This window comes from Orycteropus afer, unplaced genomic scaffold, assembly GCF_000298275.1.
Source record: "Orycteropus afer afer isolate SDZICR_OR568_19922 unplaced genomic scaffold, OryAfe1.0 scaffold00043, whole genome shotgun sequence".
In the NCBI taxonomy this organism is placed as follows: Eukaryota; Metazoa; Chordata; class Mammalia; order Tubulidentata; family Orycteropodidae; genus Orycteropus; species Orycteropus afer.
Genome location: NW_006921630.1, coordinates 850343 through 868505, shown reverse-complemented (window position 1 = coordinate 868505; position 18163 = coordinate 850343). Strand labels below are relative to the sequence as shown.

The window sequence follows — 18163 nt, the reverse complement described above, 5'->3', positions numbered from 1 at the left end:
AAGGACAACTGCACTATGGGGGTTGGAGGAGAGGCTGCCCCTCCTTGGGCAGAGAAGTAGAATACTTAGGGGAAGTTTCACAGATTAAGTAGCCCTGCAGCCAGCCTTTGAATGATGAGCAGGACTTCCCAGCAGCCAGAGGGAAGTAGGAGGAGAAAGGGCCCAGGGTAGGGGGAAATGGGGAACAACATGGGCAAGGACAGAGAACTGCAAGCAATGGCTTGTTTGGAAAAAAATCACAGCAGTCACTTCAGCCACTGGGTTAGCAAGCACCAAAGAAAGGGGAGATTCTGCAGCTGAGCGGCCTTCGCACCAGAAGACCACAGTGGCCCTTAAAGCCAAAGGTAAAATGACTGGTGAAAGCACTTCTCACCCCCTGACACTGACACCACTCCTGGCTAGCTGCTCCTGTAGGCTTCCCAGTGTTTCCCTGTTGCCTGCCAGAGGAACCCAAGAAAAGACAGACACATTTTTCTCTTTAGTTTCAGTTCTTGTGTCAACAAAAACCAATTATCCCCACTGCCTTGTGATCACAAGCCCAGCCGGGGTTGTATAATTTCCTTAGTGAGGCCAGTCACAGGTGACAGGGGTTGTCAGCTGACCCTGCCAGATGGCTGGCAAAAGATGAGCCCCCACCTTTTCTTCCCAACCCAGATTCTTCCCCTTACACACTGATCATAGCCTGAAAGTCTGGGTCAAACTGTAATGATCCACTCATCATTGAAAGAATGTCTCTCAATTTTTGTATATATTGGGGCATTTTCTCCTTGATTCATTAGGTAGTGCCTGTTTCATCTTGAGTTTGCTCTTAATTGTAATGCCTTGCTGACATCATCTTTCCTTCTCTCTCCATCTTTAACTCTTTACCTGTCAAATCAATGGATTCAATTGCTACCTTCTTTTCATTCTTTCTTTTTCCCAATGTGAATATACCTCTATCTGGGTTAAGATGGGTTAAGAACAGGAGATAAGGGCTCTGCCTTTCTGACCATAGTAATTAACAGCATCATTAGGCCAAGAAGCTGGTGTCTCAAGACATACAGCAATTGTTTCTCTCTAGCCAGAAACAAACCAAAGATTGTGTCTTTAACACTGAACTTTGACTGTTAAAGGGGATGTAAAAAATTAGAAATGGCTAATGGTGATCGTTGCACAACAAGATGAACAAAATTAATGATACTAAATTGTACATTGTTAAAAATGTTGACATCACAAATTTCTGCTACACACTTATTTACCACAATTTTTTAAAAGAATATGTCTTTAAATTCAGACTATCTCCAAGCAAGTGAAATTCTCTCATGACTTCATAAACTGTTAAGTAGTCAACGGGTATAAAATGAAAAAAATATTCAAGTCTCCTAAACCATTGATATCTAGCTAACCAATCATGCTCATACTCTTTCATCATGATACCACATATTTCTGATTCTCTCCTCATGCACCATAGTCTTTTGTCTAGTACGTCCTTTATCACATCATATGATGATGTTTTCTAGTGGTTGGTTTCAAGTTTAAATTCCTTTGTAGAGTATAGTAAGCCTTTTAAAAGAAAGATGGAAAATGAAATATTCTTAGTTGGGAATACATTATCATGTTCATAGTAATACTAGCTAAGAGTTTAGAGTGCTACATATCTATCATTTACTATAAGCTTTTAATTTTTTTTCCATTCTACTCACTGCTGTTGAGTCGGACCGACTCATAGAGACCCCTCCTTGGGTTCTGAGGTGGTATCACCATGGAAGTAGATTCCCAACCTTTCTTCTGAGGAGTGGCTGGTGGATATGAACTGTCAGCCTCCTAGTTAGCAGTCAAATGCTTTCGGCACTATCTCAATGAGATAAATACTTCTGTTTAAATCACTTTACCAAAGTTGAAATGAGCTTAAAGAAGTTAATTTTGTTTTGTATTTTGTTTGAAGTCACAAACCTAGTCTGTAGTGGAGCCAAAGCTGCTTCCCAGATCTATCTTCTGAGCCCATCCTTTTATTCAATATATTCTTATACCTCTCAATCACTTTTAAAGTTTTGAAAATAATGTTTTTCTAGAAATTTTGGAATTTGAACCAAAGCTAGATAGAATGCCCACACTGGTAATAGATTTAAGTCCTTTGGGGAGAAAATCAGGCTCTCCTTGCCAGCCTTCTTGTAGGAAGTTTGAGGGGCTGGTTATCAAACAACAGACAAGTTCATAGCAACCTCTCTTCCCTGCAAATCGTGGAGAGGTCTGAAGGTGTTCTCGACTTGAGGCAAAAGTAGGGAATATAAATCCTAATTTCCACTGTCATTGAGTTGATTCCAGCTCATGGTGACTCCTATTGGGTTTCCAAGGCTATAAATCTTTATAAAAGTAGATTGCCTCAACTTCCTCCTATGTGGCAGCTGGTGGGTTTGAACCACCGATTTTCTGGTTAGCAACCAATTGCCTTACCCACCATGCCACCAGAGTTCCTTATAAGTTCTAATAGGAAGACAAAAATAAGGAAGAAGAGAGTGAGTGAGCCCTTCCCCTGTTAGTGAGAATTACACATGCTCTCATATGCCCTGTATTTCTATAAAATCTGCTTATCCTTGCTTGTTAGAATCCTCATTTTCCCTTTCAAATAATTTTAAAACACTTCTTTCCCCAATCCAGCCAAGGAGAAGAGCATGAGTAGCTTCATTAGCAGGAACTTGGTCCTGATGACTACGGACCCCAACTCACCTGCATGGGCCTGAGGTGCTGCCCACTGCTGGCTTGAAGGGCAAAACCTCGTTCACAGGTGACAGCACACTTCATGTGACCTGGCCCATCAGAGGTACAATTCACCACGTCTGTGTGATCAAGCAGCAATGGTGCACAGCTGTCCTGCTCCCCACAAGGCTGATGGACACAGCTGGGAAGGACAGAAACAGAAGCATCTTAGGGCTGGCTCTGAACCAACAGGCATCAGGAGTGACTTCACAGCTCCCTCTGGGAAGTGCTTCTGAACAAGAGGGAACAATTTTTCTCCAAAACCTACATTAAACTCATTACCTCCTTTTATATTACCTGGAACCATGCAGCATAGTAATCATGAATAGTGGTAACTGACTTCCTGTGGCTAATCCAGGAGGAACTAGATTTAGGTAATAGGATGAATTATGGGAGTAGATCCTGAGAGTCCTATATAGTTTCAGAAATGGATTGATCAGGAGGTTAAGACTTGAAATATTTGACAATCAGTACTGCTGGGTACCAAAGAATCAGAACAGATCCAAGACAAAGTTTAAGAGCTGAATCCTGAAGGCCCCTGGCTGTATCAGCCACTAATCTTTTATTATTTCTGATCCCAGGGGCCCTGTATGAAGTGCCTGAATATCTGGGATGGCAGAAAAGGCAGCATCCATTTACTGATGAGGAACACTGGCAGCACAGTGGTTAAGTGCTTGGCTGCTGCCTAAAAGGTGGGTAGTCAGAACCCACCAGTCACTCTATGGGAGAAAGATGAGACTGTCTGCATCTTGAAAGATGTATGGGGCAGTTCTACTCTGTCTTATAAGGTCTCTATGAGTCAGAATTTGACTAGACGGCAATGGGTTTGTTTTTTTTGACTCACTGATGAGTAAAGATATATATTAACAACTGGCACAGCCACAGAAGTACACACCACTGAGTATCAGCATTGGCTGATCAGAAATTGAGCCCAAGAGAGGCAGAGGAAACTCACAGATGCCTGGCATTGTGCTTAGGTGCATCCTGAGATGTCACCTCAGCAGAGGAGAAGTGCTGCCTGGTTTGCTGGGACCAATAAACCAGGAAAAGGAGAGATATATAAACTCCTCAGAGTTCAGGGAGACTCAGCATGGAGTCAGCTTGGACTAGAACTGCAACAAGGAGCAAGAAGAAGCCTCTTTCCAAGACAGAACAGCCAAAAACAAACAAGCAAGCCTACTATCATCCAGTTGATTCAAACTCATAGTGACCCTTTAGGGAGAGTAGAACTGCCCCACAGGGTTTGCAAGGTTATAAACCTTTACAGAAGCAGACTGCTTCATCTTTCTCCCACAGAGTGGCTGGTGGGTTTGAAGTACTGACTTTTCAGTTTGCAACCAAATGTTTTAACCACTATGCCACCAAATCTACTTAGAATCACCAAACCAAACCAAACTCACTGCCATCGACTCAACTCTGACTCATAGTGATCCCTGTAGGGTTTCCAAGGCTGTAAGTCTGCGGAAGTAGACTATCTCATCTTTCTTCCATGGAACAGGTAGTGGGTTCGAACCACTGACCTTTGCATTAGCAGCTGAATGCTTTAATCACTATGTCACCAGAGCTCCTTCTGAAACACCAAAGTGCTCTATAGATGTTAACTATTGTTAATATTAGAAACCTCCCTAGATTTAGGCAGCTTCAAGCAGTCTAAATTCATAGATTCAAAATTACTTTAAAGGTATAGTCTCTAAAGGAATTTGAAGAACAGTAAGTCCCTCTGCCCTTCCTAATTTTTAAGTTGATACACAAAGATATTTTTAATCAGAAGTTTAAAATGGAGGAAGGCTCATAACAACCTGCAATACGCAGACAACACAAATTTGCTTTATGAAAATGAGGATGACTTGAAGCACCTACTGTTGAAGATTGAAGACTTCATATATAAAATATATATGAAGCTGAGAAAACTTGTTGCCATTAATAAATAGATGGTAATTGAGTCTTATCTTGTAACAATATCCCCTAATTTTTAACTCTTTCCAAGATTCTCAAATATTCCATTTTTTTTTCCTCCTCTCATAGCTAGTTCTGCAAATCCAACAAATAGAATGTTTGGGAGCCTAAAGCTCACTTGCAGAAATTTATGTAAATTATGCACATCCTCAGTGCCCTCTTATGATCTTGATACTAAAGTGATTTGAGCAAGGATATTCTCTAATTTCTTTTACATGTAGGCAAAATCCCCAATGTTGCATCCTTGAACTTTTCTGTCCTTGTTTTTCTCCTTCGCTTTGTCTCCTTCACTCTTGTTCTTACTCTTGCTCTTTCTTCTTCTCTCTCTTGTTCTTATTGTCTTTGACAAGGAGACTTTGGTATCAGTCCTTATTTTAATTTCCAGTTCTGTGACTTAGTGGCTGGTGACCATAGGAAAATTCCCTAATCAATCTAAGTAGTTATTTCCACTGTTAGTAAAATGGGGACAATGATACAATCTACTTTCTGAGGTTGTTGTGAAGATTATACAGTAACGCTTTTAAACACCAGAATAGAGTAAGGAATCTCTCAAAAACAAAAAACAAAACTCACTGTCATCGAGTCAGTTCTGACTCATAGCAACCCCTCCTTGAGTTTCCAAGGTGGTATCTCTACAGAAGTGGATTGCCCAGTCTTCCTTCTGAGGAGTGGCTGGTCTAGGTTGTGCAAATGGTTAATGTGCTTGGCTGCTAATGGAAAGGCTGGACGTCCAAGTCTACTGAGAAGTGTCTCCGAAGAAAGGCCTCGCAACCTACTTTCAAAAAAATCAGCTTTTGAACATATGGAGCATAATTCTACTCTGACACTATGGGATCATCATGAGTTGGAGTCAATTTGATGACAATTGTTTTAAATTTTGGTTAGCACAGAATAAAATACAGTAAATGTTAGTTGCCATATCAAACATGTTTTTGATACTTGTACCCACTCCTGTGGCCTCATCTGTCACCTCTACTGATATATCCCTTGCTTACAATCCATTTCTGAGGTATCTCTCTTCTTCCTCCATTTCCTAATGTTACTTAACTCTCACTCTTAGTACATCTGCTGTATTCAAAATCAAGCATCTCATCTCTTAATGCTCTTGCAAATGTGTTCAAGCATCTACCTTCATGGCTTCTGTGAAGGGAGGCACCCCATTTACAGCCTGCTCATGGTGAACCTTGGGCTCATCTTAGACTTGTTTCACCAACTTCAGGCTTTGAGCTAGACCAGCCTACAGAATTCACAGCTGGAGTAATTCCTGTGTACCTCCACTTCCTATCATTCACACTCAATTATCTTACTCAAGACTTTAACTCTGCAGCTGGGCCTTTCCATTAGTTCTCCTAATTTGTGTACACAGCCAGCTTCTTTCTATTATAATCAATTCCACAACTCTAGGATGGGATAAGGAGTCCTGGTGATGCAATTGTTAAGTGTTCAGTGGAGCACTGAAAAGTCAACAGTTCAAACCCAGCAGCTGTCCCTTGGGAGAAAAGACTTGGTGATAAGCTGCCATTAAGATTACAGTGCAGAAAGCCCTATTGGGTAGTTCTACTCTGTCCTGTAGGGTTTCTATGAGTCTGAATTCATTCAATAGCACACAACAACAGGGCTTGCTATTTTCCTAAGTAAACTGTTTTTTATCACTAAACTGTTAGCTCCATGGGGGCAGACTTATGTTTTTATTAGTTACTGTATCCCCAGTGCTGGTAACAATGCCTGTCATATAATAAAGGAGCTCTACTGGTGTAGTAGTTAAGGCATTTGGCTGTTTACCAAAAGGTCAGTGCTTCAAACCCACCAGCTGCTTCTTTTCCCTCCACTACTCCACTGCAAATAGCCCAGGTTCCATCCACAATGGCTTGTCTACTTATCTTTTGGTTTTCCTACTTCTATACTTTTACTCAGGAGCTCTGGTAGCATAGTGGCTAAAGCACTTGACTGCTAACCAGAAGGCTGGCGGTTCAAACCCACCAGCCACTCCTCGGAAGGAAGGTTGGGCAATCCTACTTCCGTAGTGATACTGCCTCGGAAACCCAAGGAGGGGTCGCTATGAGTCGGGGCCGACTCGATGGCACATAACAACAACAACAATACTTTTACTCGGGGGAGCTCTGGTGGTGTAGCACCTAAGGCATTTGACTGCTAACCAGAAAGCTAGCGGTTCAAACCCACCAGCCACTCCTCAGAAGGAAGGTTGGCAATCTACTTCCATAGTGATACCACCTCGGAAACCCAAGGACGGGCCATTATGAGTTGGCACCAACTCAACAGCAGTGAGTTTGGTTTTAGGAGCTCTGGTAGCATAGTGCCTAAGGCACTTGACTGCTATCCAGAAGGTTGGCAGTACAAACCCACCAGCCACTCCTCGGAAGGAAGGTTGGGCAATCTACTTCTGTAGTGATACTGCCTCAGCAACCCAAGGAGGGGTTGCTATGATTTGGGTCCGACTCGATGGCACATAACAACAACAACATACTTTTACTCAATTTGTTAAGATTACTTAAAGTCCTTCCTTCCCCAAGAAGCCCCTCCAGATATCTCTCTCCTTTGATTCTCTCAGTTTAATTTTAAAAATAACTCTCTATTAACACTTCTATCACTCTATCTTGTGTCATAGTCAATTATGGATTTGCTTGTTTATTCACTGGTTCATTCATTCATTTTCTCATTCATTCAACCTTTTATCTATAAGGCAATTGGTATGAGTATCTCTTAAATGCTCAATCCTCCAACTAGATTAAGAATGTCTTGAAGACAAACACAGCCTCTTACTCACTTTTATATTTACCATACACTTTGCTATAGTTTAAAAAATAATTATTTGCTGAATTAAATTTTTCATATTATAGACAAGGTAAGTCAATGGCTACCAAAATGGGAAATGTGTTAATTTTTAAATGGCTTCTAAGAATCTGAAATGAAAATATTTCATTCTCAAACAATGATTTGACCATCATTCATTAAGTCAGCCATTCACTAATAGACACTTACTGAGCTCTTACTGCTTGCAAGATACTAGTCTGAGTACTGGGGATATAATAAGGATTATGCCCTCAAGGAAATAAGTCTAGTCTAAGTGTGGATTACTTAATATGGCCCTTCTAGCCACAGTCTTTGTAACTCTCACCAAATAACCAGGTGGTGCTATGCAAATGTGGTGCTTGTGGCCCACCACTTTGATTGGATAGCTTGCTAATAATGTAAATAAGGTACACGGCACCCTTCCGGAGGTAGGACCATGTAAATAAAGTGTTTGGCATTCTAACATTGGGTTAAGTCAGTTTTGACATCTTGCTAGGCTTAAATGAGCAATCTCAGAGGGAGAAAGTGGGGACATGACTGCACCAATAAGAGATGGGAGTGAAGTACATCTTTTAGACCTGGGGTCCCTGCACTGGGAACCTCCTAGATCCAAAGAGCTGTAGTAACAATGGAAAGACAGTGAAAGGTTGTGCGAAGTGGTGGCAGAGACTGGTGGTAGAGAAGTGGCAGCTGCAGAGGCAGCAACATCAGGAGACTAGCAGAAGATGGTGCAGTGGGCTTCCTAGCCCATGGAGCTGGAGCTGAGAACTTGTGGGTGGAGGCTTGCTGATGGAGTGGGGAGCTTCCAGGCACTCCCTGGCAGAGCTAAAACAGCTTTGTAACACTTGTCTGAGCAGAGCAGGGCAGAGGCCAAGGGGCCATGGGCTGAGAGGGTGAGGGCCAGAGAGATGTATGCATGCAATAACTGCTGAGAAGAAGCTGTCCTGATTGAAGAACTGTATCCGGAGTTGTTTCTGATCCTGAATTGTTACTTCCCTAATAAACTCCATATTTGTGAGTATTATCTGTGAGTTCTGTGTGGCCATTGCAATGAATTATTGAGCCCAGCAGAGAAGTAGAGAGTGCAGTGAGAAGGATAGTTGGTGTCAGAATTGTTAAAAAGGTTGGCAAAAGGAGGTCAGACACCTTCGCTATGCCATTGTTATACTAAGTCATAGTCTTGTCTGAGAGACTAACTAACAAGGTAAATTAAATATGGTACTAACTTGCTCTTGATGTTGTTGCCAGTGGTGCTACTATTAGCCAAAATGACTACTATGAATCTTGTCATCATTAATTTGATCTGTTTACTCTTGAATTGTGTTAATGATCAAGGACTTTTTCAAAGGGCTGGGCGATGAGAAGAAACTGGAAAATAAAATGTCATTGAATATGCACACATTGTCTTGACATAATTGATAGTTGATTAAAAGCACTTATCTGATTATGTGGTTTCTGTCCCTGACCCTATATCCATAGGATATAAATCATACATCAGTGATATTTTTGCTTCTTTTTCATATGTTAGAGATTGGATGCAGGGATTGCAGTTGATTAGTGTAAAGCAATTTTTTTTTTTTTTTTTTACTTTGTTAAGCCCCAGTTACTCCCTATAATGATGTGGTGCCTAAGACTTACTTCAATGAGACTTGATGGGGGGAAATATGAGTTGTGGGGGTATTGTTGATTGGCAGCATAGATTCCCCCAATTTTGTTGTGATAAGTGGGTATGTAACATTGGAAATAAATCTCTGTCTCTTAGTCTTTATTCAGTCTATTTGGATAAGGAAGCTAAAACTTAACTATCCTCCATAGGATGCAATCAGAACACTCATTCAGAGATCTAAAAAATTCCAGTCTCCATAGATGCTACATGTTGTTGAGGTCCACAAAACATAGCATTTTCTTCAGCATGCTGAGCATTAAGTACTGGGAAACAGAGAATCATTAACAGCTCTGGTTGCTGTCAGCTCATTGCCAAAAAATTAATGTGAACTAGCATGTGCTGTTTTTCAACGACTATCCAATCAGTTCATGTCATCATTGAGGACAAATACATGCTGAGACAAGACACAAAACAAATACACTGAATGAGCCTCCTTCCATCAATGGGGTTCCATTAACCACTGTTGCTATGACGACAAGTGTGAGAAGTCCAGCTAGCACTGGCAATGAGGGAGGCAAAGTGAGACAGGGGAGCATACAAGAGTGAAAAAGTGGCATGAAATAGGACCAAAGAGAAAGCATGAAACCCAGACCTGTTTATGAAGTGAGAAATGGTTTCAGGGCAGCTGCTGCAAATTCTTTCACTAGCTTATATTTCCATTTGTTTCCTTTTTAAGGAATTTGTTTTATGAGGATGGTGTTTGTCAGGTCGTTACTTTCTGATGCCATCTGGTACCAATTGTAGACTTCTCCCCTTGCACCCCAACCCCAAACCCTCTCTCGTGTTTTGCTTCTACTACAAACACTGCTTCTCTGAGCAAAGTTGTGTGTTCTCCATTTTCCCACCTCCTCAATGTATTTTCCTTTCTATCTCATGACACATAAGCTCCACTATCATAATGATAATACTAGTAGTAAAAATCATTTCTCTTAAAACTTCTCAAAAGCTTTCTTCTTATGGTCTTTGGGTAAACGTTAATGAAAGTGGCAGTAGAGAAGCTGTATAATGCTCTGGAGAGGTGGGAAGTTAGGTATTTATCTTGGTTTGACATACAAGGAAACTACAGCTGTTTGGAGACTGGCTGGAGGCCACACAACAAGTCAGAGGAAAATCCTCGGACTGGACTTCAGAACCCTCACTCTCAAGGCCAGCTAAGACCATGAGGCCATCTCCTGAGGGAGATGCTTTCCTGTTGCTTTCTTTTGAGAAAGCAGCCTAGGCCAGAGTGAGCCAAGAAAGTCCTCAGTAGGATAGGCTGGGAAAAATTATAGACTTTATTTTCTTTTAAACTATAGAAAACTAAATTGGCAGTACTTATTCAGCTTCCACTTTTTGCAAGATGCTAAGGGGGTTTCCTCCTTTGCCAGCACTGTCTCATGCTTCCACCCATTTTTTCCAGACCCTCTCTAACACCCCATCATAATGTGTTCTCAGGTAAGGATGTGATGAACCCAGTGAGATGTGATTCACAGTTATTTCCATTTAAACAGGGACAAAATTTTAAGCCAAAGGAATGTGTTTTTCACATGGTGGAATTTTAAGTTAGTAGACTGGAGGAAGAGTATGTGAGGCCCTTAGAAACCACACTACGTAGATGGCCAGTTCCCTGTAGTGATTGTCCCTAATTCTAGCTTTGCTTTGTACATCTTCCACTTCTTTTAATAAGCCTCTATTCCCTCTCTCTCAAAGAGCTCTGGTGGTGCTGTGGTTAAAGCATTGGGCTGCCAACCAAAATGTCAGTGGTTCGAACCCACCAGCCTCTCCATGGTAGAAAGAGGAGACAATCTGCTTCCATAAAGATTTACAGCCTTGAAAACTCCGTGGGGCAGTTGTACTCTGTCCTATAGAGTCCCTATAAGTTGGAATCAACTTGACAGCAGTGGATTTGGTTTGGGTTTTATTCTCTCTCTCTTCTGACCCTTACTGCCCAAAACCATTTTGCTCAAGGGCTTTAAAAAATGCTTTCTACCTCTTCAAAATGCATTTTAACCTTGGGATCTCTTCCTCAAGGTGTATGTGATTTGCAGGCACACTAGCATGATCCTAGCACTGTCTTACCATAAGGATGTGAGTGTCAATTCTTGGTTGGGTCTGTGATGATCCTTTATTTTGGAAACCCATTTGGCACAGTTCCATAAAGAGTGGTCATCATATGCTATAAGGCAGGCTTTCTGTACTCCAGCTATACTTTAAACTACTCACCTGAGGAGCTTTTAAAAAATATAGATCATCAGGTTTTGCCCCATGGGTATTTTGATTCTGTAGTCCTGGGGTGAGATCCTAGCATCTGTGACTTTTGCTGTTGGTTTGTTTTGATGAAAAAATATACACAAGACAACATTTTTCAGTGTAACATTTGCATTTGTGATGTTTTTACGTGTTCAAGTTTTTCATGTCCACCAGGAGTGAAATCCAGCATCATAAAGATCAGATTATATGCAATCTAAAAGATATGTCAATAAATCTCATAGGCCAAGATTATAAAATAACAAGGTTGATTCCAGAAGGAGAAACTGGTTCCAGTGTCTGATTATTATGCTTTAATGAATTAATTATAAATTATCACCTAGCAGCAGCAGGGTACATCAAAAGCATCAAACAGTTTCTCTGTTCTGAAGAAACTTTGAATACAGCTGAAGAGAGAAAATAATTAAAACATGTGCTACTGATTATAAATATATGGCTGTTTCAGAGAAAGTTTCATTGCGGGATTTGATTCACCATCAGTGAATGAATAGGATATGGAAAGGAAAGGGAGACATGGAGGATACTCCAGGACAGTCACCTCTGAGGCTTTACAAACAGCACACATGAAAAAGTAGCACTCTCAAAACCTGGCCAAAAACATCACTGCCTTCCTACCACTGTAAATTAAATAGAATTCAGCATATGCCAAACCCCAAAACCATTGCTGTTGAATTCATTCTGACTCATAGACACCCTATAGGACAGAGTTGAATTGCCCCACAGGGTTTTCAAGGCTATAATCTTTACAGAAGCAGATTGCCACATCCTTCACTTGCAGACCAAGTGATGGGTTTGAACTGCCAACCTTCAGGTTAGCAGCTGAGTGCTTAATCACTTTTCCACTATGACTCCTTTCAGTAGATGCTTGTTGTTGTTGTGTGCCGTTGAGTCAGACCTGACTCATAGTGACCCCTCCTTGGGTTTCTGGGGCAGTAGTATCACTACGGAAGTAGATTGCCCCATCTTTCTTCCAAGGAGTGACTGGTGAGTTTGAACCACCAGCCTTCTGGTTAGCAGTCAAGTGCTTTAGGCACTATGCTACCAGAGCTCCCAAAAGAGATGGCCCGGGAACCCAGCAGAGCAACTGGTGGGTTTGAACCACCAGCCTTGGGTGTGGCAGCTGACTGCCGGAGGCCCTGAGGCCATCCCCTAGGGCCTCCATATATGCAGAGCTCTCAAATTCCATCTAGCAGATTTAGAGAACTTTATATTAAAAGAAGGCACTCTGATGGTGCAGTGGTTAAAGCATTTAGCCACTAATGAAAAGGTTGGTGGTTTGAACCCACCAGCCACTCTGTAGGAGAAAGATGAAGCAGTTTGTTTTCCAAGATTTATAGCCTTGAAAACCATATAAGGCAGTTCTATAGGGTTGCTTTGAGTTGGAATCGACTCTATGACAGCAGGGTTTTATATTAAAAGGAGTCATCATCTCTAATTGAAGATAGATTCAAGGGCAAGTTCACAATGTCTTTCTACATTTTTTCAGTGTTTACTGAGGCACAGGGTAAGGTTGATATCAAGAAACAGAAATCATTCTTTGATGATTGAATGGAGTGTCAGATCCACTAACAAAACTTCCATGAGCTGTCCCCCGAGGATGTCAAACCAGGCATTTGTTTTGATTTTTTCATTTCTTGGGGCTTCTACAGGGAAGCTGTCATAGTTTAGAGCCTAGGTCTACACTGTCCAGTTCCTGATTTGAATGGGTAAGGCCCTGGCTGTTCTGCCACAGCTGCCCTGAAACTTTGGTCCAATGTTGCCAAATGTGGGTTGACACTACTCTGGAAGACTTTCAGGAGGTCATGACAACATTCCAGAGTTAATCAGAATGTATAGTGAAGCTTTTGTTTCTTCCATGTAAGGGTCAATGGAAGAGTATGGGTGAAAGGTGCCATTTCCATAATGGCATAATTTCCTCAGGAGTGAGGTAGAGCTTTAACAACCATCAGCACATCTTAGAGGAAACACAGCTTGCTAAAAGTGAGTGGACTTTAAAGATAATTTAACTCAAATTCCTCATATTTGAGATGAGGTAATTGAGTCCAAAAGAAATGACATGATATTCCAGAATTTTCTACTTAACTAAAATTCCAATGTACAACAAAGAAGCATTTGATTGAGCCTTACTTAGCACAAACTCCAAATCAGGATGACATCAGTTTTAGTGCAATGAAACCCATTGCTGTTGAGTCCGACCTATAGCGAACCTATAGAACAGGTTAGAACTGCCTCATAGGATTTCCAAGGATATAATCTTTATGGAAGAAGACTGCTACATTTTCTTACTGAAGAGGTGGATTCAAACCACTGACAAAGTCAAGTACTTCACCATTGCACGCCAGGCCTCTTTGAAGCTCTAGCAGCACTCATGAATTTTTCTGAAGTCAGTATTCACCCTCCATCAGTCACCCGAAGTTACTACAGAAGAAAACTCTTTTGCATTTGCACCACACTTTTTAAGAAACAGCATGATATGCTCAAGGCCATGTGACCTGGCTTCTGATCTTGGCTTGTGCTTGCTTAGCTCTATGACCTTGAGCAAGTCTCTTAACCACTCTGGACCTCAGTCTGCAAGTTTGTAAAATGACAGGGTAGAAGTAGGTTCTCTTGAAAGTCCCTTCCAGATCTAACATGAGATTTGATTTCATAGATGAGGTGATGGTGGTATTGGGTGGGAGTACAGTAAACTCTTCAATGGGCAGGATGTGGTGGAGAACCCAAGCAAGGATTTCTCACAATCTTTCTTGCCCAGTTTGAATTCTTGCTTGTTTTCTTAATTTTTCTATTGTTAAGTTAAATATAATATTGTGATTCATTTATCCAAGAAGTATCACCATTGATTAAATAGCAATCCCTGTGTTTTCTCTTGAAACAGCTCTTTAAGGTTAAATAGTAAAGCAAGATCATATTTCTCTACATTTCCACACTGAAATAAGAGGGTGTGGGCTAAGTAGGAATGTATGCTTCATTTGGCAGGAGATGGAAGTGGGATCTACAGAATATGGAGTGGACTGGAAGAGATGGAGTCCTCATTAATCTTCCTATAACCTACTGCAAAATCAAACTCAATGACAATAATAGCATTCGTCCTTAAAGAGACTTGCAGTTTCTCCAAAGCAATACCAAAAAAAAAAAATCTTCACTATAGTTGCCCAATTCCCTCATCCTCACCTCTGGCTCTGTCTTTTTTTTTTCTAGGACAGGAACCAGATCAAATAACTTTTATATCAATATACATTAGAATATATATATATATATATATATATATATATATATATTCATCAGCCTTCTTAGGCAGATATTTTACTGAAAAGGCATACTAACTGGGGAGGGGAGCAAAAATCATGTTTTTCCACAAAGATTCACATCTGAGGGAAACAGAGGAGACTCAGTAGTAATTCTGCTTCTTCCCTCAGATGACAGAGAAATGAAGAATGACTGCACCAAGCTGACCTCTCCTTCTATTCCTCCATGCTGGGGAAATGGAGGTTCCTCTGCTCTTTAAGTCTCAGGACAGAGTTCATCCCCTTAGAGTAAGCCTGTCAGTAGAAGTCTTTCTTGTCCTAAAATGTGACTTATTTGTAAATGCAGGACTGGACTCTGATGGTCCTAGTACTAGGTAATTTGCTTTGCTCATTTCTAATTCTGGGCACAGTTTTTGCCATGCCTAGCTGTAACAGTAGAAATCCCATCCAAATGCCCCCTGTCTTTATAAAGAGAAACAGATTTGTATCACACAGCCAAAAGTACTCCTTTCAAAATTCTCATCTCACTGATTTTCAGAACTCATGATTTTAATATAGAGTATTAAATACGTGAAATACTAAAGGAAGAGTCAAAATAATTGCTGGACAATACACTGAGAATGTGACTCCTAGCACTTGTTCAGGGAGGCAGAACCACCAGTTTGAAACAATAAAAAGAAATGTATATGTGCTTTTATGTTTCCAATTTGCAAAGGCAGAACTATTTCCATGTAGAGCATTTCCTAATGAGGAATTATCACTAGACCTCTCCAAATGTCTGCAATGCTGACTCCCCTTTGTCAATTAAACCATTAATTTGGGAGGGACACTTCCCCCTCCCATTTACAGGCTGAGCCTGGGGAGTTGGGAAACCCGTGGAACAAAGGGCAGGAATAACATGGTCTCGGGAACAAAGTTTAATGGGCAGGAACTTCTGATGTACCATTTCTATAACAGTACCTATAGGACAGGAAGAAGGGTCTACGCCTAACCTATAGGTGAATTGAGGTCTTGAGGGTTTATAACAACACGTTAAATGAATCTAATATTACATATGGAAGTAGAGCTTTAAACATGTGCTGGGCACCTTTGGGACTTTCCCTCTTCCTTCTTGGCTTCCTTTCATTATAAAGTTTCTGGACTCTCCAATAGAAGCTTCACATTGTTTCCATCTTGTAATCCCAGAATGTGCCAGTCCTCAGTTGGGCTATTATTCTCTTCTCTTTTGCTCTTCCTAACACTCTCCAACCTTATAACATCAATGGCTCATTTGCTTATGGAGAAAAGAAGGGCCAAAGAAGGGAAAATGTGATGCAGCCAAAGTAAGAGGTAGGGGTCCAACATTGGGCTTATCACCACTCTAATCACCAGATTTCCTCTCCCTCCAAGGTGGCATCTACACATACAGAACCAGACATGACTTGAGAGTCATTCCAACCAGAGTTTATGCCAAATCAGTCAACAGTGTTTGTCTACTTGGCAGACTGGCACAGTGACAGAACCCTGGAAATACCGATTTGTTTCATTTTGTGTGCTCTCTCTACCAGCTGCCATAAATACAGACCATGATGACAGAGGCAGAAAAATTGAGAAGCAAGTGATATTTTCAACTCATCCTTCTTTTCAGCACCACTTTCTCTATTTCTCATGCTCCCCAAAACTTCCTGATATCTATTATTAGGTTGCATCTCAGCAGAATCCTTGTCTACTTTTGAACTGTCAAGGTCCATAAAAAATGCTTCTGGTATAAATAGTTTATCAAGGCTTAAAACATTTCCATTTCCTTCAGAGTGAAGAGAACTCTGAAGACTGTCAAGACTTGAAGAGCATACTTCCCAATGGTGGAACTTCAGACACTGTGATGCTAAGGGAATCTCAGACAAGGTCATATTTTAATAAAGGCTATTTTTAGGATAGTCTTAGCCATGCTCCAATAAATTCCAAATGAGACCACATCTATGGCCTTTTTAGTTTTCCTCTATGACTCCATGAGAACAAAAAGTTGCAAAGACAAATAGCTCACTGTGCCCACTGCCCCCCAAAGCAAACCTGTTGTTCACCAAAACAAATGTCATCAGCCACAAGAGCCAGAATTCTCTCCAGTGGGTTTTTCTCCCCTCTTATTTTATGGACAAGTCATTCTGGAAAAAGGAAGTTAGGCAAGAAATCTAGGGAACAAATGAACAGCTGAAATTCTTTCTTTGCTTAAAAGAAACTAAGCAGAAATAAAAACAGATTCAGCGTTAATTTGCTAAATTGCTTTGGGGAAGAAGATAATCAAATGAGTAGAAAGTAATACATATTTCATTTCCATAGTGCTTTTCCCAGCAGCAAGAGAGAACACTTCCCATAACCTCAGAGCATTAAAAGGAAACCCTCTGCTAAAAATAAAAGACAGGAGCCAGAGATAAACAAAAGCTTTAGCCTGCAGCTCCTAGCAAAAGAAAGGAAGGAGCCTTTCATTTCATGAAGCTATCAAAAGGGATGTGACCAAAAGAACCCAAAGGAGTAAGCAGAGGAAGAAGAAATCTAGCAAGGCACAGGGCTCTAATGCAGGTGGAGGAGGAGGGGAAAGGATTGGTATTTCAAATCTGTGCTCCAAATAATTAAGCACTATGTTGTTGTTGTTGTTGTGTGCCGTCGAGTCGGCCCCAACTCATAGCGACCCCTCCTTGGGTTTCCAAGGCAGTATCACTACGGAAGTAGATTGCCCAACCTTCCTTCCGAGGAGTGGCTGGTGGGTTTGAACAGCCAGCCTTCTGGTTAGCAGTCAAGTGTCTTAGCCACTATGCTACCAGAACTCCTTAAAGCACTATAGGAATTGGTAAATCAGCAGCAAAGAGGTTCCAGAGAATAATGAAGCATGAAGCAGAATGACAGATAATAGAGACAGAAAGATTTTATTACCAAGCGAGGCTCAGAGACTGATTACAGCAGGGATGAAATGACAAGATACTGAGTCCTTCTCTTACCTAAATTGTCCTGACCTGGGGCTCAGAAACCTAATGATTTAGCCCCAGGTGTACCTGTAACCTACTTTATAAGCAGGAAACAAATCTTTTACACCTGAGTCCCTGCAACTTCAAAATGCAGAGCACAGCCACTTGTTCCTAAAAATTCTCTGGAGATTTTTAAAATCAAAGAAGTGAAAAGCTATGGAAAAGTTTCTTTCCTTCCTATCACATCCTTCCATTCCCAACCAAAATCCCTTATCTGCAGTAAATTCTTCATGGATAGCTCAGAAACTGTATTTGCCTACTGTATTTATCTGTATTTGCCTTAGTGAGGCAGGCTGTAACTACAGTAGTTGACCCACCTTTTAAAAAATGTCTTTCAGAGATTGAAGACAACCTTTGTATCCACAAGCACAGGAGTGCTCCTAAGAGGGATTGCAAAGAGGCCAGACAGCCGGGACAGGTCAGCTTGAGGTAAAGTTAACCCTGCATATTACCAATACTAGCAATTTGCAAATAGATAGTTGTGAGTATAGTTCATTGCTGAT

General features: G+C 41.0%; 1 protein-coding gene across 1 annotated transcript in view; it reads right to left on the bottom strand.

The window, feature by feature from the left end:
* PAPPA2 (pappalysin 2) overlaps window positions 1–18163 on the bottom strand; it is a 513722-nt gene that overhangs the window by 124067 nt on the left and 371492 nt on the right. The window contains exon 14 of the mRNA XM_007937607.1: window positions 2707–2878. Within this exon, the coding sequence (XP_007935798.1) occupies window positions 2707–2878 (172 nt within the window). The remainder of the gene's footprint in view (window positions 1–2706; window positions 2879–18163) is intronic.